Raw genomic sequence first — 22,293 nt, 5'->3', positions numbered from 1 at the left:
ACCTTGAAGCTGTTCAACCCTATTCCAATTGTTAGAACACCTATGCTTTAAAAAACTGTTAAAACAAATGCATTTACTTCTACAGCTGTCATCCTTGGTCATACCTTTTTTTAAACCGCAAAGTTCTGTTTGTGTGAGACTTCTTGCAAGATTAAGGAGCGATGTGGATCAGTTATTCTGTTAGATTTTATTTAAGACTTAGGCCATCAGGCTAATTTCTAACCAATATGTAAGCTGTGTCTTACATCTTGAATTAAAGATGGTCTAGTTCATAGGCCTCATTTTCCCCAAAAGGATCGTTGTTCCTCTGGAAGAACTGGCAAGGTTTATGGTCTTTCGCTAGAAGTTCCATTGTAGGTCTAGTGCAACCAAATATTTTGCCTTTAACTTCAGGAACCAAAATATTCAAAGAGGTAATTTAGTTCTGCCCCTCCTAAAGACCTTGGATGCTTTGGATGAGCCCCATTTAGCAGTTGCTTTTAGAAAGTGTCATTCCCATTTATGGTCAGCCCGCAGGAGAATGAATTACATTTTTTATTGTATGGTTAATTAAAACCTTAACAATGTAGGACATTTAAAAGAAAATGTATATTTTCATCCGCTTTGATGGACAGAAAAGCTAGATTTTATTAAAGACACGGAGGCTAATATTATGCAATCCTCTTTATTTGCGCCACCCACAGCAGCATTGTAAGAACATAGAATACAACAACATTCTTTTTAACATATTAAAGATCTGGAACCACCATGACTCTTCCTTCTTTTTATGCTGCATTTAAACGAAAAACATAAGTCCTTAATGACTCCACAATAACATCCAGGAATTAATAAAATTCAGATGTGAATAAGATCCATCTTCTTCTTCATTGTTGACCCCGAGCTGAAAAATAACAAAACCATTAGCAACAAGGGAAGGGAGAGGAGGGATAATATTAGCCTCCGTGTCTTTAATAAAATCCAGATTTTATGTCCATCAAAGCTGACGAAAATCTACATTTTATGGCAAGACCGGAGGCTAAGATTATGCAAGTTCAAAGCCTGTCAACTAAAAAAGAACTTGCATGTATCACAGGTTTAAAATAAAATTTCCTAAAAACGAGTCATTAGACCAATCTGCACTTCTAAGAATATCTTGTAACGCACCCCCTAACATAAAGGCTTTAGACGCCGATGCACTCCTTACTGAATGTGCACCATATTCACATCAACACCTGCGTTCTTCATTATCTCTTTCACCCATCTCGCCAAAGTTGGATTTGAAACACCCTTGTGAGGTTTTCTATATGAAATCAACAGCTGTTTTTCATTTTCTGGACGAACAAAAGATGTCCTCCTCTCGTACTCTTTCAAACAACGAACAACACACAAACGTTCATGTCCATCAAAATATGGATAGAAAATGCTATCAGAATTAGTCTTTGTTCTTCTGCACAGATAAAAACAAACACCTTCCGGATTAAAAATTCTTGTTCCTACATCCAATGCCCTGACATCTGAAACCCTTCTAAAAGAGATAAGACACAATAGCATTGTTAATTTACCACTTAAAACTCTTAAATCTAGGCTACTATTGCATCCTAAATTCTCCAAATACTGCAAAACCTTTGAAACGTCCCAAGTTGAGGGATACCTATTCCCTGGGGGCTTAGAAACTCTTACACTCCTCATTAACCTTTTCACTAAAATATTCTGTCCTACAGAAAAAACATCAATCAAATTGTGTCCAGCTGCGATAGCTGATCTGTCTACATTAATGGTTCTGTATGCTAAACCTGAGGTAAACAAAAACGCTAAATAATTTACCACAAACACTACATCCACTGAAACGGGATCGTAATCCCTCTCCAAACACCAGCGTAACCATTTCTGCCAAGCCAGTCTATACATCTTCCTTGTTCCCGGAGCCCAGGATTCTTTAATAATTTGACTAGCTTCATACGAAAGTCCTGGCACTTCCCAGATTCTCCTGAAATTCTCCAAGCCATTAGTCTCAATTGTCCTGAAAGCACCAACTCGTGATACTCTCCCTGAGCTCCTTTCAAAATTTCTGGGAATGTCGGAAGGAGGATTGGACAATCTATTGACATCTCTAAAAGAATGTGATACCAAACCTGAGATTTCCGAAGAGGAGTTATCAACACCATTGTCTACATCCATCTGCGCACCAACACAGTCACTCTGGTTATCAACACAAAAGGAGGAAAAGCATAAGGTCGAAGGCCCCTCCAATCCTGCCTGAAAGCATCTATCCCAGCAGATTCTGGATCCGGACGCCAACTGAAAAACTTTTCCAGTTGACTGTTCCACCTGTTCGCAAACAGTTCCACGTAACAAGGGCCCCACAACTCCATTATCCTCCAGAAAACTGACCTGTGTAGAATCCAATCGCTGGAATCCGTTTGATTCCGCGAATACCAATCCGCCTGTACATTCTTCTGACCTGGTATATATTCCGCTTGAACCAATACATTCTGATTCAGACAATATTCCCAAAACACTCTAGCAAGATCCGCTAGATCCCTTGATTTCGGACCCCCTAACTTGTTCACGTATCTTACTGCTGAAACATTGTCCATTCTCAACAATACTGAACACTTTGCCTTTCCTTTCGTGAAACTCTTTACTGCAAAAGACCCTGCTAACAGTTCCAGACAATTTATGTGTAACTTCCTTTCCTCTACAGTCCACATACCTCCTGTCGAAGTTGCACCACAACGAGCTCCCCAACCAGACAAACTCGCATCTGACTCTATAATTAACTCTGGATTTGATCCGAAAATTGCTTTCCCATTCCATGTCTCCATATTCTTTAGCCACCAGACAAGTTCTGATCTTACCTCTCCAGAAAGGGTAATCTCCTGCGAATATTTCAGTCCACACCTTAAATGACTGCTCTTCACTCTCTGAAGGGCACGATAATTCAAAGGTCCTGGAAAAATAGCTTGAATTGTTGAAGACAACAGACCTATAATCCTTGCCAACATTCTCAAAGAGATAACATCTAACGACAAAACCCTTCGAATTTCTTTCCTTATCTTCTTTATCTTGTCCATTGGCAATCTCAACTGTCCCTGAACAGTGTCTATCAAGAATCCTAGAAACTGTGTTTCCCGACTCGGAGCGAGGCAAGACTTGTCCCTGGTCACAACAAAACCCAAACTCTCCAAAAGATCTATAGCTAAGTTCGTATGATTCTCCACTCTTCGCTTCTATTGGTCCATAATCAAAATATTGTCTAAATAAATAATTACCCTTATTCCTCTCTCTCGAAGGAAGGTAACAACTGGGTGCAACATTTTTGTAAAACACCATGGGGCCGAAGATAGTCCAAACGGAAGACAAACAAACTTCCATAACCTTCCTCCCCATCTGAACCTGAGAAATCTCTGGTGCTCTTCCCAAATTGGAATCGTAAGATACGCATCTTTTAGATCTAAACGTGTCATCCAATCCCCTGTCTGAAGTACATCTCTCAACATATGCATACCTTCCATCTTGAAATGATGATATTCCACCCAATCTTTCAGATTCTTTAAGTTTATCACTGGTCTCATACCTTTCCCTTTCTTTTCCACTAGGAAAATATTGCTTACAAAACCTGTACACACTTCCAATTCCTCCACAATTGCTCCTTTCATTAACAACTCTTTCACTTCTTCCTCTATCATTTCTGACATTTTTTAATCGAATCTTATAATTTCTGGATAATGATCTTGTCTTGGTTCTTCTAAAAAATCTATTCGATACCCTAAAACAGTCTGTAGAACCCAAGGGCCCCTTGTTAACAAACGCCAACAACCTTACAAGGGTAACAAAACGGCCTTTCCTTACCTGATCTTCTTGCTCTTCTGTTCCCTCTTGAACTTCCCCTTTCTCTTTGAGGGTAGAAACTTCCTGGCTGGTATCCAGACTGTAGCTGGTAATTATAGTTGTAGGGCCTGAAACCCCTTGAATACGAGGCCCTTGTGATGCCTTGGCCTCGGCTGGGAAAATGACCTCTACTTCTCCCGGCCCCACCAAAAACTCTACGATCAAAGACCTTTTTAATTTCTCTTTGCGATCTCTGTAGAGAACTAAATGCACCCACATATTTACTCATTTCCCTAATAAATTCCTCTCCAAAAAGCATCTCATTTGCCTCCATACCACCTTCATTGTTTGCTAATTCAGCCAATTTTGGATCTATTTTCAAGAGAATACTTTTCCTCCTTTCCACTGAAATAGCTGTGCTGGCATTTCCCAATAAACACACAGCCCTTTGGATCCACTCCCTTAGCTCTTCTACATCCAAGGTCTTTTTTCCAACGTAGGCCTCTTCTGCCATGTCAAATATCTTTGTAATTGGACCCATTAGATCCAAAAGCCTGTCTTAGCACATTCTTAAACCTTTATCCAGACCCCTCTTCGGGTCTCTTCGACCTTTCCCTATAAACGCGATTATCTTCGCGTCTAATTCTGGCGTCATAACAATTTTATTTTGCAGACTTGGCCTTGGACATTCTGAACAGAGCCTTAACCTCACGTCCTTCGGTATTTGTTTTCTCAACCACAATTGAACGTACTCTGTAACATGAGGAGCCGGGCTCCATTCAGGTGACAACGGGTGCTTCAGCAACATTGGGTCAAACATCGACTCACCTAAAGGGTCTTTGACCTCAACATTTCCATCATTTTTATTTTTTGTTTTATCCTCTTCATTTTTTCTTTTCTCTACTACCTCCACTTCTGAGTCAAAATCTGAAGAGCAACTTATTTCTATCTCCGCACTACCCGAAGACTCCTCACATATGATGGTAGTATGCCTTCTACCACTCTGACCTCTATCAAGGTCCCCTTGTGTGTCCTCGACACTACCATGTTTCGCACTTTTGTGATTATCTGAGTCTGGATATGCGCTCTTTGCTTTTTTGCTTTTATATACTTCCATTTCCACATTCTTCCTTTTCCTACTCACTTTCCCAGATTTCTATCCTAATATTGAACCCTCTCCTGCAGACCAAAATTGTTCTTCCTGTGAGGAATGAGCACCTCCTCTTCTCAATTAATCTAGTTTCTTTTCTATTTTCGAATCCAACTCATTCGCAAACTTACTCAACATTAATGAGATCCTTTCCTCCATATTCAAACTCCCCTGTGTACATTCGTTCCCCTCAGACATATTTTAATTTTCTCTCACAATATTTTCCTCTCTAAAAACTCTAATCTCAAATTTACTAACTTATTCTCCTCCTTTAAAATTCCAAATTCCTTATGAATTACTACATCTGACTTGAAAAAAAAGTGTTCCCCCTTTTTCTTTTTTTAAAAAAAATTATCTTAACCTCTACGAATTATTCCAAACTATTTTTTCTATTCATCAAATAATTGTATCTCCTACCCTGTTCTCCTTCCGCTTCGCCGTCTAAAACTATAGTTTTCCTCTTCGTTCTGTCAAATTCAGCTTCACGTCGCTTCCACGAGCTCCGCGCATGCGTGTTAGCTTCACACTGCTCCCTCGTGCTCCACGCATGCGTCGAATTAAAGCATTACGTATTCCTCCCTGCCTGACCCAAGGTGGCCGCACTCCATTGTGACGCTTCCCTCGCGCCTTGCAACTTCAACGGTAAGCTCCGTTTTTCAAAAATAAATTTCCCTCTTTCGGTACTTCCCAATTTTAAATCTACACATCAATTACCCATTTCTAACCACCAAACCTCTAACTTTCGCTCCTCAAATATCTTGATAATTCACCCACATCGATCGCTCGCAATTGCTGCTCACTCAGTTACATTAAATCAAATTTTCCTCGCCTGACAATAAAAACGTTGCTCCCAAATAAAAGTTCTTCGTTATTCTTAATCAAATTCTTTTATATCTTGATTCTTTAAACTAAAACATATAATTTCTTCTTAAAACGATATTAAACTACCACACTCTCTCCATACTTATCCTGTAAAATTCATTCTCAATTTTTAAATAATTATATTATGTATTCTCATACGTTTCTACTTAAAACCATTCTAACACACACTAAATAAACTCTTAAAGGAGAGCCAATGCATGCATGACTTAACTCACGGGCAGCAGCAAAAAAGAAGGAAGAGTCATGGAGGTTCCAGATCTTTAATATGTTTAAAAGAATGTTGTTGTATTCTATGCTCTTACAATGCTGCTGTGGGTGGCGCAAATAAAGAGGATTGCATAATCTTAGCCTCCGGTCTTGCCATAAAATCAAAATCATCTTATACAGGGGTCAGGAAAAGAATGGTTAGTTCTTTATAGTACCACTAACATAAGCGAGTGTAAAATAGGACACGTAATTTAAAATCTAATATAGTTGACTTTATGGCAATAGGATTTTTTAAAATATATTGCAAATTAACTTAAGTGCACTGTGCATTGAAATGGATAGATCTTTGTAGAACCATCTGACCTAGATAAGCATATGGTATCAGAAGATATAGTACATAGTTTAAAATCAGCAGTCGTCGAGTGGTGAGCAGTATAACTGTGTTTGAAGTCAGCTACTGATTGGCCAAAGTTCAAGGTGCATATTGTTAATCGGCGGTCATCGCCTAACTTTGTTGATTTTTTTAAGGAGGTCCTGCTCCACCTTAAAGTATTTGCCTATTCTTGCCAGTTCAGAAGGGTCCATGGTGCTGAAAATCCAGTTTGTAGCATCGCTGCATGTCCTTATGCCATGGGTTAAGAAAAGTGGTTTTAGCAACGGAGCAGTGACGTGTAGCAACAAAGTAAATGTGAAAAGGTTTTAAGTTTATAGCCGCACAACCTGCACTTAACAGTATTGGAGAGGAACGACCAGTTTAGATTAAAATCTTTAATTTGTAATATCATCATCCTCGCAGCCAAGATTAGGGTAAGGCAGGCTTTACCTATTGAACAATTAAGGTATGGCTGTGGCAAGATTGCAGTAATTATCGTACGAAGTTGCCAGGGCCTTTAAAATTGGAGTGGACTTGAGATTTTCCACCTCTGCGATTTTTTTGATTTTTTTTAAGAACACTGTTTCTTCAGTATACTTTTCACTGCTGAATGTGTGAGCGATGGGACGTTTAGTGCGGTCAAGTCTATTTGGAGGGTGTCTACTGCTGCCATTAAATAGGTGGACCAATTCCTGTTTTTGGTTTTAAATATGTTTTAAAGGACAAATTTCAATGTACAGGGAGGGCATGGCTGAGATGCATCTGTGTTAGTGCCAACTTCTAGTCTCACCACAGATCCCCTGGAGTAATATGGCAGCCTAATCACTCTTATGTAGACTTTTAGATGGAATTTGTTCCATGTTTTTAATAAGTAATCGTGAGAAGGCCTTGCTGCCATATGTAATGGCAGATGGTAGTACGGCTCTGAGCACTTTACGTACTGGGGCTGAAGTGGGGCTTTCAAGGGCAGCTTTCAGTTGGCAAAGCCTGGTGGTAATTAATGCGACCTGTTTTCGGCCCACCATTTGCTGAAAGCCAAGTGCCCCTGTAGTTATAAGATTTAGCTCCTGTTATTTTTAAGGGGCCAAGAGCCCACAGGAGTATTTCTTCTTAATTATTCAAATCCGTTTTAGATGCATTATTCTACCCAATGGACTGCTTGTTTTTTCGGAGGTATATTGTTCTCAGGAGCCAGCAAGGACTGTAAGTCTATTTTCTTAAACAGGGAAGCCACCTTAGAAGGTGGTCTTCGCTACAAAAACTGCACATTTCCTGAGATAAAGAAACGCTTACTTGAAGCATAAAAAAGTATGTTAATGCATTATAAAAATTTGTCAGATCTCAGGCTTCAGAAGAAAGTAAATCAGGCAATGGGTCCTGATGACATGTTTTATTTAGCACACCATGGATGCACTGTCACATGATTTGTGCAGAAAGATGACAGAGGCTGTGTGTCTCCCCCTTGCGAGCATAAAGAACCCAGGCAGCACTGCAGGAGCCCAGCACAACCAAAGGAGCCAGTTTAGCTGGAGATATTAACTGGAGTTTGGAAGCACCAACTGTGTGTGCAGTGCATGAGGTAAAGCCAAACTGAAAGGAACATGATTTCAGGGTTTTCTTCTCATAGGTGGAACAGTGCTGTGTGTGTTTATAGAATAAAGTATATGTGAATATGCTCATAGCCCTCAACTGCTTGCTTTGTGAGAATCTAGGTCCCTTATTCTCTTTTTGATTTAGGTTATTTACACGCATAGCACTGTGGATCACTTTTGTAGATGCAGCCCCAAACACTTAATTCTGCGATATCTTGTCCTTTGTACCTAAAAGAGGAATTTTGAATCCAGGTCTATATGCTGAAGGATACACAAGAAAGCTGATGAAATAAAGTACTGGAAATATGATTAATTACTTGTCCTTAGGTTTACTGGGACATGTGTTGGAATGTAGGTTATTAGAGTGGAGCCAGCAAGAAAAGAATTGGTTAGTGTAAAAATCCTGCAGTAAGTACTAACTTTTTTGGCTGGAATATAGTCTATATATAATTGTAATATTTTGGATTTTGGCCATCAGGTGTATAGTACTCAGCCATCATTTTACATCTAGTGCCAAGAAGCCTTTCAGAATTTCAGTGCCAAATAAGACTCATTTTTTTTATTTTATAACTACTTCCTTCACAGTAAAAAAAAATCTTTGATCAGTTCGAACGCCAAATGTGATACTGTCATAAACCAGAAAATGTATTGTACATTGTCTTAAGCATTATGCCTAAATAACAGTTGACAAATATCTCCTACTTCAGAGTTTGTCAGAGTTCATTTGCGAAAAGAAAATTTGGAAACACCAACTTTACTATGGTTTCGGAAACAGCTAATTGAGGGTTGGTACGCTGTTTCTGTAAACATTACTGTTTTGGTATGTTTTCTGGCACAAACTACAAAATTGGGTAATTTGTGTGTACAACAGCATTAACTTTAAACACCCTAATCGCCGGTGTTGTATTTTGCTACCATTTCTCATTCAGGTATCCTGAATGAAGCCTTATTGTAAACAAGAAGGTATATTCTTTTTTGTACATCCTAAAATACAACTGAACAGCCATTTCCAGCTAGGACATGTGTTGTCTTTGGCATCAATGGGTACTGAGATTAGTAGTTGCTTCCTGGTCCCAAAAAAGTCATTTTAAAAATGCTGTCTTGGGAAAAATTCCTCTCATGCATGCTTGACTGTAACATCCTACCTATATTTTGTTTGTTATGGGGAACTGTGTGATTTTTTTTCCCCAGTAGTCTTTAATGTTAAGATTACTGGGTGATACCCCATCATGGCTTTGTTGCTCTATCAGCAGAGTGGTAAACGTACAGGACAGGAGTATGTATGCACCACTAAAATTGCCCCTAACCATAGCAGAAGGTGACTACTATCAACTTATGACGCTATTGGGAGAGTGATGACCGTTAAATATATTTCATAGATAGGGGTACGGCCATTTCACCTTGTACCCCTTGTAAATGTGTCTTCTAACCTAGTCTGTAAATTTGTGCTTTCACCCATACTTGGGACCCCTAAATTTTAAACAAAGATGTTGTATGACTGTGTTTATGTGCTTTCTGAGGACACATCGTATCCAGGATAAAAAGGCTTTTCCCTGCACAGGCTTATATTGTATGTTAAAATTATTTATAAAGCACACATACAACGATCGGTTTCTTGGCACTTGATACAGGAAGGAACTTGCAGCTTATAAACTCATTCATATGCCTGGGAGGATAACCAAGTTTTCAAAAGTTGTCTAAATCTAGGATACAATATGATACTCTAATATTCCCCTTTGAATGGAGGAATGACCAAAAGGTTGAGGTGCAAGGACCTCAGATTGTGAGCAGGAGTGTACCTACAAATACGTGTAGAGATAAACTTGGGACAGGTGTCATGCAAATATTTAAAGATAATACATCTGATGTTAAAGGCAGAGTCCTGTTTCACTGGTAACCAGTGGAGTTTTCTCGTCAGGCGAGAAATATGACACCTTCTTGGCTGGTGGTAAATCACTCTGGCCGTCTGATTTATTTTTTATCAGGTGTAGTCTCTTTATCAGGTATTCAGGGAGACCAAAATAAAGAGATTCCACATTCAATATGAGAGAGGAATAATGCGAGAACAACCTGGGCAAGAGCTTCAAAGGTGAAAAATCTTCCACTTTTTCCTAATCTTCCGAAGCTGGAAGAAACCGGAGGAAACAATGGACCCAGCCAGAGGCTTAATACAAAGATTATCATCGATAAGAACTCCTAGGCTCATCGCTGAGGTTGTGGGCTGAGGGGGCGTGGCCGTTTTACCAGGCCAAAAGTTGGAATTCAATGGATTTTGGGAACTTCCCACCAGAACAAGCTCTGCCATGTCAGGGTTTAATTTCAAATGATTGCTGTTAATCCAGTTGCAGATAAATAGCATGTGTTTGGGGAAATTCAGGATTGTGTCTGGGGTATTATTGATTGTGAAAAGAAGTTGCATATCATCTGCATAGTTAAAGCTGCACACGTTCATTCTCCGCAAGGGCTGTACCAGCATAAAAACATACAAGTTGAAAAGATGGTGGGGACAGGGACAATACTTAGGCGATCTGAGGCTTAAGGTCATTCCAGCTACCAGACACCTTGAAATGGCATCTTGAAAGCCCTGACTGACCCTATTTCAATGTACCCATGCCTGTTTTATGGATGCAGTCTACATATAGCCAAGGGCCTTCCCACCTGGCTTAGCATCAGGCATATAAGACCTTCCCTCGTTGTGGGCAGCAGAACACCCAGATCTCGGTCTCCCTTAAACACCTCCAAAAGCTTGTCAACGAGAAGTGGTGGAAAGGACTGGTAAAACCCAGAAAAATGTTGCTTCCCAGTGGCTTATGTGCAGATAGCATTCCCAAAGCATCCCTCACCTCCTCCAATGTAATATGCTCTTCTAAATCTTCACTTAAGACCTCAGTGATCCATGGAAGCTCTATTCCTGCTAAGTAGGATGCTATGGTCCCAGGTGAGGCCCGATCTACACTCCGAATATACATCTCTCAAGTGCTCCTGAAATGCCTGGTATATTGCGGCTTGGGTTGTGGCTAAGTTACCATCAGGATGAAGTAAAAGCAGGACTGGAGGTACCACCTTACTCCATTTGCGAATCCATGGTAATAATTTGTTTGGTTTCTCCCTTTCCCTGTGAACTTTTTGACGGTTGTCTCTCAACGTTAATTTATCAGCCCGGTCTATTAATTCTCCTAGGGCCCTGCGGGTGCCCACTATCTGAGGCTCAACCTTCTGTTGCTTGGGCGCCCTTTTCTGCAAGTCTGCTTGTTTTAATTCTTGTACCACTAATTCTTTCTGAGGTTGTCACGTAACTGCATATACCTTTCCCAGGCACACCCCTTTGACACCGCTTTCAGGGCCTCCCACCATTTTCTCTGGTGAGAATAGATCTTCAGTTGCCCTTAGATAAGTGGTCAGTTGTTCAGTTAGGGGCTCTCTGCATTCAGGGTTCAGCAACACTCCCGGAGATTATTTCCAAGAGAGGGGCCTCTCTTTTTACTCCCTCCCTCAAACTCCACACATAGTGGGGAATGATCCAGTAAGAACCGGGAACGGTAACTTGCACCAGGACCAATGAGAGAAAGTCCCTAGTGCCCAAAACACAGTCCAGTCTACGGAATGTTTTGTGTGTCAGCGAATGACAGGAGTATTCTTTACTCATTGGATGTAGTTCTGTCCACACATCCAGGCTCCTCGTATTAAGCATCACCTGTTGGAACATAGTGACCATGTAGGGTTTTGTGTTTTCTCTTGGTGGATGCCTCTCTTTCTCACCATCTTAAACACAGTTAAACTCACCTTCCCAGACCACCAGGATGTTTATACATCCTGCCAGCATGTCTTGTATCTTGAGAATAAATTCCTTCTCATCCGTGTTAGGGGCATACAGATTAAAGACTTGTATATTCCTTCCGTTTAAGACACCCCTGAATCAGGACATACCTTCCTTCCAAGTCTGCTTCAGAGTATTTGAGGTAGGATTACATTCTGGAGGGCAAACCACATAGGTTCCTCTCTGGCATATGCTGAGTATGTGGCAGAGTATACTTGTCAAACACAAGGAGATGATGGACGGAGCGTTGAAACATTTGACACTCACCCACAGTCACTAGTAGATCAGGGTTGAATCCAACATCGTTCTTTAGCTCACTTCGCCACCAGAGTTCATACCCAGCCATATGCAAATCGTCTTGACCCTGTTCCACTTGTCCCCAACAGGTGTTTTTTTAGCTTAAATTCTTAAAAGTCTGTCAGACGAGTCTCTTGCAGACAGGCCATGTGTACTCTGTGACACCTAAGATGTGACATGGTCCTATAGCGTTTCAGGTAACCCCCATCCCATGTACATTCCATGTACTCAATTTACACTTAGTGGATAAACATTTGGGCAGTACGTGTGATTGTGGGTGGAGAAGCCCCTGGAGCCTGCCTCCTCCCCCCCCCCCCGACCTGTGGCACCTTTCCTGTGGTACTATCTGACCATTCTACCCACAAATGAGAAAGCAATACACAGTACCACTACCCCCACACACTAACCTCCCCACCCTGGTTAAACACTGGTCAACAAAATAGGGATATGTCTGTCTAACCACCTACAAGTACAGGTGTTGAAAACTATTACCCTTAAAGGAGATAAATCATGCAAATAACACATTTTTCACATATAATGCGTGGAGGAGTTCTCACCCCTACTGATCTCTAAACTAGAGGGTCAGGACATTGTAAGAGAGACCCACACAGCAGCCGTACTGAGTTCCCGTGATATATGCCCTTTAAAGGCAACACATTGTAGCACATTTCAGCTGTTCTGTCCACACTCGCAACGGCCATGGTTAGTGTGACCTCTCAAATCCAGCGGTTGCTGAACACATTAATTGTCTACTCAACTCCCCAAAAACGACCAGTTGGAAGTCCCCAGAAGTGGTGTTCACAATCTCCTCCTACTACCCCTCATTGTAGATACTGCCTGATCTGTTCGTCATAGTTCACTTGGAGGGCACAGTGGGCCCCTCCCCTGTGTCCTCCAACCAGTCCCAAAACTCCCCACAGTACCATCCCTAGAGACAGAAACTCTTCTGCTTCCTAGATGCCCTTGTCCCATACCAGCACTCTGAGTGTCCATCGCTCCTTCTGCTCCCGTGAGACAGATGAACTGTGAAGGTCCATCCGAAGCTCCCCACCTGCATGTCCAGGTGGGCAGGCATAGTTTCTCCCAAAACTCAAGCGAGGCACTATCTCCCATATTTGCAGCAAGAACCATACCTCCTCAGGACACTCAAACAAGTTAGTTTTTCCATGGTGACAGTCAATAGTTGAGCCAAGTATAGCCACATGGTCGAGAGATTCATAGCTCTGAGCTTTTGTTTCACATCTAGAAAAGATTTTCTCCGGGTTTGGACCATTTTAATGTACTCTTGGTATTTGGCGATGTTATGATTTTCGAAGTGGGCACCACTGGCTTTCGAGTCTGACCTACGGATAGCATCTTGGTTTCATACAAAATATCCTCGCTATGATTGCCCGAAGAGGGGCACCCAGCGATGGACTTGCGGTCAGGATCCTGTGCACCCTTACCACAGTGAACACTTCTGACAAGTCCTGTGGTTTTAGTACTTTCAGGAGCCAAGTCTTCAGGAAGTGTTCCGCAAGGTACACTTAGCCCCTTCAGGAAAGCCCTGGAATTTCAAGTTGTTGTGGCACGAGCACCTCCAGGCATACTTCACCCTATTTTCTAGGGTCTTTCACTGCCCTTATTTTGGTCATCTGGTCCTTGAGGCTCTTGACTTCTATCTGCAGCATGCCGATTGTATGTTCAGCCTCCTTGACTTTCTCAAACACATTGTGTAAGTCCACCCACAGTAAGTTGGCCTTGACCAAAAAAAAAAGACAGTTTTGCCCTCCAATTCAGTCCGTCAGCAATGGATGGCCACCAGTAAGTCCACTCTGGATGGCTCCTACCTTCAGACAAGGGAGCGGGTGACTGGGGGCCAACGAAGGTCCAGTACCTAGGCTCCGATAATGCTAATACGTAAAGTATTGGAGGTACTGTTCCTGTCAGAAAATAGAGACGGAAGAAAAAGGGGAGAGAAAGGCAGACGAAGATTGGGGAACCCTAAGGATTATTTCTTGGTGCCCTCACACATCCATGAGGATGTCATTCTTCATCATTAGGCATGCTCCTCATAAGGCCAGCGTTGAAATGCCCTATGCGCCCCGCGAAGGGTCACGTTGGTGGAGAATTTTTTTATTTCTTGCCGTCTGAAGAGAAGTACCTATGTGTTGGCATTTAGACGTGTGGGGTGGAGTGAATGTGTGTAATCACGTGATGGGAGATTAAAACTGTCTGAGAGATACCAAACTGAGCTTTAATGTGATGCTTCCCTTGGCAGGATTAAAAACTATATTTAAGTTGTGACTACTACAGGGGCTCAGTGTACTCAAATAGCCTAAATCAGTGGGTGTGGTCAGGTCGACCAGTTTGAAGGGCACATCATCTGTGTAGATGCCCAGTTAGTTTGGGGCATCAGCTTGTTACGAGGAACAGGCTCTATCCGTATGACTGCCCCATCAGAGTTGCACCACAACTAGCCACATCATCCTCTTGACACGACCTCAGAAAACTGATTCCTCTGCACCCTCTATTCATGCATCCCCATCACTTCAGACCATGACTTTTAAGGCAAATGCTTTACCAGCCTCCGCTGAAGTGGCACAGCTCAGAGGAATTTGAAGGCAGCACCAAAATACTCCTGGAGGTTAGAGAGATGTTTGGCAATCCCACATATGGAGTTGGCATAGAAACGCCCTACTTAGTTGGTGTCCGCCAGTCTTTCACCTCATGCCTCCTTAATGGCTGCCAGCCCTCTTACAGCACTGCAGCCCTCTCTGCTGAGACACGACAGTCCAGCATTGTTGTCGACGGTAAGGAACGTTTACTAGCACAGCACATCGAGTTAGGGAGGAAAGTGCCTGTCCCTCAGAAAGGCAAACGCTATACCTTAATATAGAGCAAGGTTCTGTTTTGCATTTCACTTCAGGCTAGAGATAGAAGACAACATTTGCAGCTTGTTACACAGTACGAGGCATTCTCCCACATTTACCAGTTTTAGGGGGAATAAAGTCATTTTGAAAAATCTCATTTTGCATGTATTTAGTTCTTTGTTTGACATCAATTAGCTCATTTTCCATTGCTATGTGTATAAAAATATTTTTGCTGCGAAATTAGCAGTTCTTTCAGTCCAGCATTTTAAATTTCCTATTTATGTTTGTTCTTTTTGCTTTACACACCTATTTGAAGCTTCCCACGTGTGTATGAATGAGGTATTGTGACTGTAATATAACCTTAATACTGTTTAAGTAATGTGGTTTGAGATGTTTACTCCTGGCAATCTTGATTTTAAATGCGTGGATTGTCCGCTTTGGATTCTGCCCAGTAATTTATTAACCTGTGCTTTAGACTGATGAACACTTACTATTTTTCCCAGGCTCCTCAGTGGTTAGAAAGTGACTCCTGTCAAAAATGCGAACAGCCTTTCTTTTGGAACATAAAGCAGATGTGGGACACAAAGACAATTGGACTTCGACAGGTGAGGAAAGAACATTAGCTGTGCAACTTTTTTATGCATATAGAAAACAAATTTAAATTAATTTGTGTTAGAATCGGTTGCTTTCACAGATGCTACGAACGAGAAAAATATTACCTGACCCTACAAAGGCACACAGGCAAAGTCGGTTTCTACCACCTATGTACACACAGCCTTTCTCATTCTTCTTATGCCTGTACAAAGTTGGCTATTGCCAACTGTATGTAAGGTTTATTTTAAACTTGATCAGCTTCACAAAGTTGAAATTTTTTAAGTATAGGATAAACATTCAATCAGAAATTTCGTTTAGCAAACGAAATCTCTTACAAAACCTATTTGTTTACTGCTGAAATTCATTTATGTGAGGAACATTTCCTAGCAGTCCTTATCCCTATATTTCGCCCAAAGCAAAGTTTTGTTAAGATTTGTTTTGTAGCTTCATGTGTTGCTAACTGCCACCTTTGCAAAACTCCTATCACTGACTTATAATTTTGCATCTGCGTTGCCGGCGACGTCATGAGGTGGTCTGTTCTCAAAGAAGCCCTGGGTCTACTCACAAGAACTTTAAAATCCATAAAACGTTGTTATTCTGACCCCCAGTCACTGGATACTTGGAATATGCACAGCATGCTAATTTATAGTACACAATATCTTGCAAACTAATTTTCTAATTAAGTAAAGTTTTCATTTTGCGCATCTCTAGTTAAAAGGCATTTACCCCGCTTACCCCCGTTCAGCCCCACCCTCAGGCACATTGTTTGCTTGATTTCTTGCTAAAGACGAGACATAGGATCTGGAAGAAATACTTGCCAATGGGACATATTCCCTACAGGAAATGACAAAATTCAGATATGCAATTGCAGTCAGCTATGTAAATATCTACAAATTCCATGAGCACAATTGTTGTTAAATAGTCTCACAAGGAAGGTGTTGATTGGTATGAGGCATATTTCAGTTTCTGGATAGTGTTTGGCTATAGGTGATGGGGGGGGGGAATGGGGGGAGGGTACTGGGCAAATAGTTTAATGTTCCTTTGTCTAACATTTTAAAAGTATCAAATGCAATGCATTTTGACATTTTTCAAATAATGTAATGTAACTATTGAATTTTTTGAAGAAAAAAAATCTCTATATTCCCATGCATGAATAGCCCTCCAGTGCTACGAAATCATACATGAACTAATACATACAAGGTATGATGATATTAATATTTACTGTTTGGAGTCCATGTTTTAAAGAATTGTCAGTAGTGGGCAATGGATGGTTGCTGTGAGGGTGGGTAGTGAACGGATGGAAGAAGGAGGTTACTACAATCTTTTAGAAACTTGTGAGCAGCATTTCCCATTGGTGGAAATTAACAAAATGAAGTGCCTTTAATTTTTCATCATTGCTACATTTGCGTTCTGCCTCTGATGTCACTTCCAAAATAAACTGGTAGATGCCTCTTTAGGAAGTCACCCTCTCTGTCTATATTTCAAGCCCCTTCCTCTATTCCCTACAAAGAAAGAGTTGATCTGCCAACAACCACCTCCTCAGCCCCCATTAGCAAATATGTGAAAGATATACACAGGCGGTTCCATGTGCAGGCTCCAATTGATGCCCTTCTGCTACCTATTCGAAGAACACGACCTGTTAAAGAAAACTTCCTGTTCTTTAGAGAACTACTAAAAACCATGATCTGCAAGCACCAACATTTGTTTAGTGCCTACTGATGTTTTAGTTCAATCTGTAAAAATTAGCAAAATCGATAATAAATACCCCAATCATCGACCTATTTTGAAGCACAGTGATTTGTGGCACTTAAAACTTTATGGCCCTTGACTTTTCCATATGACTGGATGCCTTCTTTAAAGGATAATTTGTTAAATCTATTGTCTGAGTTGTATCATCTGAGCACAGCTAAAATACTGCACCTACCCTCCCTACTCAGCACCCCATCAAGCAAAAGAAAAATACCTTGCGCCCTGCCTCTTCAGAAGAGGGCAACAGATAAACTGAGGAAAGTTTAACATATCTAGCTCTGTATGTATGTATATATATGTGAAGTGTGTAAAACTGTGTGTAGTTACTCTAGGAACGATCATAGGAGGCGATCACAGTACAAGCTGAATTGTTTTTGTAGCTTAATCGTGTTTAATACTACAAATCAGAATGGTACCCATTTTATTTTTCCTAGATGAATAAAACATTAAGTGAGTACCTTTTGAAATATTCAAATGTATTTGTTGGTGGTAACCTGCAGGATTGCAACGTTTTACGTGCTTGTTACAGAACGGATCTTTCTAAAAAACACATATTGCTATGTAGAAAGTATATTAATCTTCACAATAAGTCTCTAAGCTATTTAAAGATGGTTCAGACATTTCACTAGAGATTGCACATAGATCTCTATAGCAGGTGCCTTAAGCCGTGCGCTGTCTTTCCATTCTTATATAACAAGAGTTGCTGAATGCATGTAGAGAACTACAGCAGGTGCCTTAACCCCGAAAGATAGCTTTACAAATTGTCTTTCTGTGACAAGTAAAGTAAGCCAGCTCAGCTTTACTTTATACATGCCAACAAACATGATTCAGAAGAGTTAAGAACAATGGTTCAAGGATGGCCCAAAAGGGTCCAATAGAAAAGGTGACCCAGGCAGGGTCACTTGTTTTTTAAGATAAGTGAAATCAATTCCGTAGGGAGCATAATTGATCTTTACAAGTTATAAAGAATTCATCAGCCAGCCCCAACAGCTGCAGGACGTCTCTGACTGCTCGGCCTCAGGCTCCCATTCACTGCCCTGTCGCCCCTCTAAAGAAAATTACATTCTCCAGGCGGATCTATGTACTGCCAAGCTGCTTGTTTTCAAATAATTAACCTTTGAAGCCCCTGCCTCCCACTTTGGAGACTCTAGGAACTTTACGGGCAGTTTAACTTCAAAATACATGCTCACCACTGTCCTGAAGATGAACCCCAATAATTGGGTTCGAAACGCCGTCGACCACCCCACAACATGAATTCTTTATAACTTGTAAAGATCAATTATGGAATTCAACTACTATATTGTTGTCAATGCGATGTCTTTTTAAAAACTACTATCACTATTTCACACCACGCTTTTCTTATTTTGTGAGCATTCTAAAATTGACTTTGTTTAAATAAATACCTGCTATCTTTTGACCTACATGACCCTTTACGTACTTTGTCTCCTGCTCCCTACGGAATTGATTTCACTTATCTTAAAAAACAAGTGACCCTGCCTGGGTCACCTTTTCTATTGGACCCTTTTGGGCCATCCTTGAACCATTGTTCTTAACTCTTCATTATCACCCCAGGTTCACATATCGGGGTACCCTTGTCTCCTAAAACCTCAACAAACATGATTCAGGCGGGAGACTCTTTATTTTAAAAGCTAACAATTATTTTTAGCTTTCTCCTACCTGATATTTCTCCCACTTCAATGCAAGTCAGTGGGGAAAATAAATTCCCACAATTTATTTTTCAAAAGCTCCGTCTTTCCTCCTTTCAGATGTTGACCTGTATGTTACTTTTACATTGTTCTTTGTTAATTTCTTCAGAGGTAGACTTTTAAATACAGTGCACTGGTACTGGCAGACTATTATAGGCTGTCATTGACTCCACCCCTTAGGACACTGTCCCTGCATAACTCTGGCTTTCTTGACTTTCCACCCTATCTGCCTGCCTTCCTGACATGTGTGGGTTCCTGGAGGAAGGTTTTATATTTCTAGCACTGCTACTGCCATTCTCTACTTCAAATACAAATGAACTAAGACCGTGATTTAGGGTTTAGAGGTAATGAAAAATCCTCTGATTTCTGGCCGAAGTGCTAAATGCTGAGGAGAACCCAGCCAGTGTAATTTCCTTTACAAATGTGGTAGTTTGGCAGATGAAATTCCACTGGTGGATTCTTGTCCGGTTTACCTCCTACCTCTAACTAAGATCCTAAAACTCAATGACTTGGGTTTTGAGAAGGGCTTGGCTTATTTAACTTGCTAGCAGAACTCAACTCTGTTCCACAAGGCATTTGTTTCTGACACATGACTAAGGGAAGAATGCCATGATGGAGGGCCTGCTCCAGCTGAGTTTTTCTTAGACTGCTGTTAACTGTGAGTTTATAGGTGACAAGGGAACACAAGTGTCGTCTGGGACCTTGGATAAGCTTATGCGGAAAAAACAGAGGTTACAAGACCATAGATACCACAATCAATGTACATTTACATCAAATGATCAATTTATTTAATTGTATATAAAAAGCATTTAAAACAATGCGATGCACAGTGGGTGTGTGGTGAGAAACGTGCTTGGTGCTCTCTTATAAGTGATACACACATGTGCGAATATGTGATCAAGAGTGTGTTTGAAGTATGAACAAAATGGCCCGTTTTATCCACAGACAGGGTGTGCTCCAAAAGATGGCTGCTTCTCCTGTGTCTATCAACCATCTTTTGGAGCATACCAAGCTGACTTCATTCAGATCTCCTTTCAAGCAGTAATTTATATACAATTTAACAAATTGATCATTTGATCTATTTGTACATTGATTGTGATAACTGTGGGCTTGGGACTTATGTTCTTTATGTGGTAGCACTGGGCTTTGCGCACTTATGACCTGGAAACCAGGAGCTTAAGTCCTTCATTACAAGTAGCACAGAACAGTATTACAATATTCTTTTCAGTGCTAATACCACTATAGGATTACAAATGCTCATGAATATGATATTACTGGTTGGCTTTATCATACCGAGTAATACTGCACACAGTATTGTTACTTGATTTCCCAGTCACATATTCCACCTGCTTGGAGCAGGTAGAATTCATATGCAGAAAAGGGAGTAGAATTTGGGAAAAACATGTTGCTACACTTCAATTAAGAGGCTGCATAATTGAGCTTCTAGTCTTCATCCAGCATATAAGGAGAGTAACCTTGGCCACTATCCTGCTCCCAACCACAACAAGAAAAAGTTAATCCATCTGCCAACATTATTTAATGTGAAAGAGTTGGCAAATGCCAGTTTGTGGCATGCGTTTCTAAACAGGTGTGGTTTGGGATGACCAAAGAGCAGATGCCAGTAAATTTGAAGACACTCTTAAGTGCCTTTGTCATTGGCAGCGATTCTGAAGGTTATTCTGGAAATCTACAGTAAGTGTCTTATTTTCCTTTGCTTGATGCAGAAGATGGTCAATGTGCCACAATTTGTGTTAAGGCTGGAGATGATCTGTCATCAATTTATTTTCCCCACATGAAGCATCATTGCAGGAAATGCGGAAAAGCAGTGTGTGGAAAGTGCAGCACGAAGAGTTCCACCTATCCAGTTATGGGCTTTGAATTCCAGGTCCGGATGTGTGATGCTTGCTTCGAAACCATCAAAGATGAAGAGTGAGTATTAGTGCCTGGTAACCATTGGCGCAAACACATTTTCTTGCCACTAACAAGAGTTGAACAAAGAATAGTTGTTGGTTATTTCTATACTGGAACATTGACCCTATCGATATCGAAGCCCCTGGAACTCCGTGTTAACAGGACTTGCACCTCATACCCAGTACACTGTTTTCTGAATTGTGGAGCTAGTTGTGTTGGAGAAAGCAGAGTCTGGTTCCAAGGATAGATGGGCAAAAGCATAATGTTATTCGGACAGGAGGTTAAAAGGTTGGGAGTAGTGGATTAAAGCTAAAAACAAGGATTGGTAAAACCAGAAACTCTGGTTTAAGCGAATCGTGTACATGTTTTACATGAACAAATCCTGTATATCACATTGTTGTCTTCCCTATCGCCTTTCCAATGCTAGGATAATTGTATGTACATATATATATATATGCGGGGGCACGAGTATGTTATATATATATAATTATATCATGCTCCCAGGTTGCCCATCGTTAAGAAGCACTCGAACCACAGTGTGAAGCTGTAAGCTTTTATTCGGTATGGTCACGGTCCGTCACACTGATCTCCTTCAAAACAGCTGCTCCGTATAACTAACGCGTTTCAAAGACAAAACTTCTTCCTCAGAGGCTTAACGGAGAAGGTACGTGCTGTTCAGGTCACTCCCCTTATTTAAATATTCATAGCAGGCCCGTAATTGGCTGTTCAAATGACGACTGTGCTGAGGCATTGTGGGGATTGAAGTGTCCCGAAAAACTTATCTTTCCACAGATGGATGCACTTTCATAACTGTTGCCCAAATGTAAAGCCCTGCGAAGAGTGCACCGCCCCAGTATCAAAGGGGACCACGAGACTGGATATTCATCGAGTTTTGGAGTGAGGCTACAGTGTTGGATTTGGGTCCGGTTTGCCATACGGAGGCCCATACAGGGCTTTACATTTGGGCAACAGTTATGAAAGTGCATTTGAACAGCCAATTACGGGCGTGCTATGAATATTTAAATAAGGGGAGTGACCTGACCAGCACGTACCTTCTCCGTTAAGCCTCTGGGAAGATCTAGAGTCGATATAGGCTAGTAACAATCTTTGCAGTGGTGCAACAGTAACAAGCTTTTGAAGGGCAGTCCCTTTCTAGACCCAGTTTCCCAAGTGACCATTACCACACAGGCTTTGGAGTGCATTTGCAGGATGTGACTGTTCAGGGCATGCGGATACCCCTTCAACAGGGCTTCCTCATCAAATACCTAGAGTTATTAGCAGTACACCTAGCTCTCAAGGGTTTCTTCTGCCAGGTGCATCACAAGGTAGTCCTGGTCAGAACAGACCACATGA

General features: G+C 41.1%; 1 protein-coding gene across 1 annotated transcript in view; it reads left to right on the top strand.

The window, feature by feature from the left end:
* Positions 1-22,293, top strand: part of WDFY1 (WD repeat and FYVE domain containing 1) — a 256,919-nt gene that overhangs the window by 215,833 nt on the left and 18,793 nt on the right. Inside the window, exons 9-10 of the mRNA XM_085634291.1 lie at positions 15,484-15,585; positions 20,828-20,958. Of these exons, the coding sequence (XP_085490417.1) occupies positions 15,484-15,585; positions 20,828-20,958 (233 nt within the window). The remainder of the gene's footprint in view (positions 1-15,483; positions 15,586-20,827; positions 20,959-22,293) is intronic.

Source organism: Triturus cristatus, chromosome 11 (genome assembly GCF_964204655.1).
Source record: "Triturus cristatus chromosome 11, aTriCri1.1, whole genome shotgun sequence".
Classification (NCBI taxonomy): domain Eukaryota; kingdom Metazoa; phylum Chordata; class Amphibia; order Caudata; family Salamandridae; genus Triturus; species Triturus cristatus.
The sequence above is the reverse complement of the archived record's forward strand: the minus strand, read 5'-3'. Positions and strand labels throughout refer to the sequence as shown.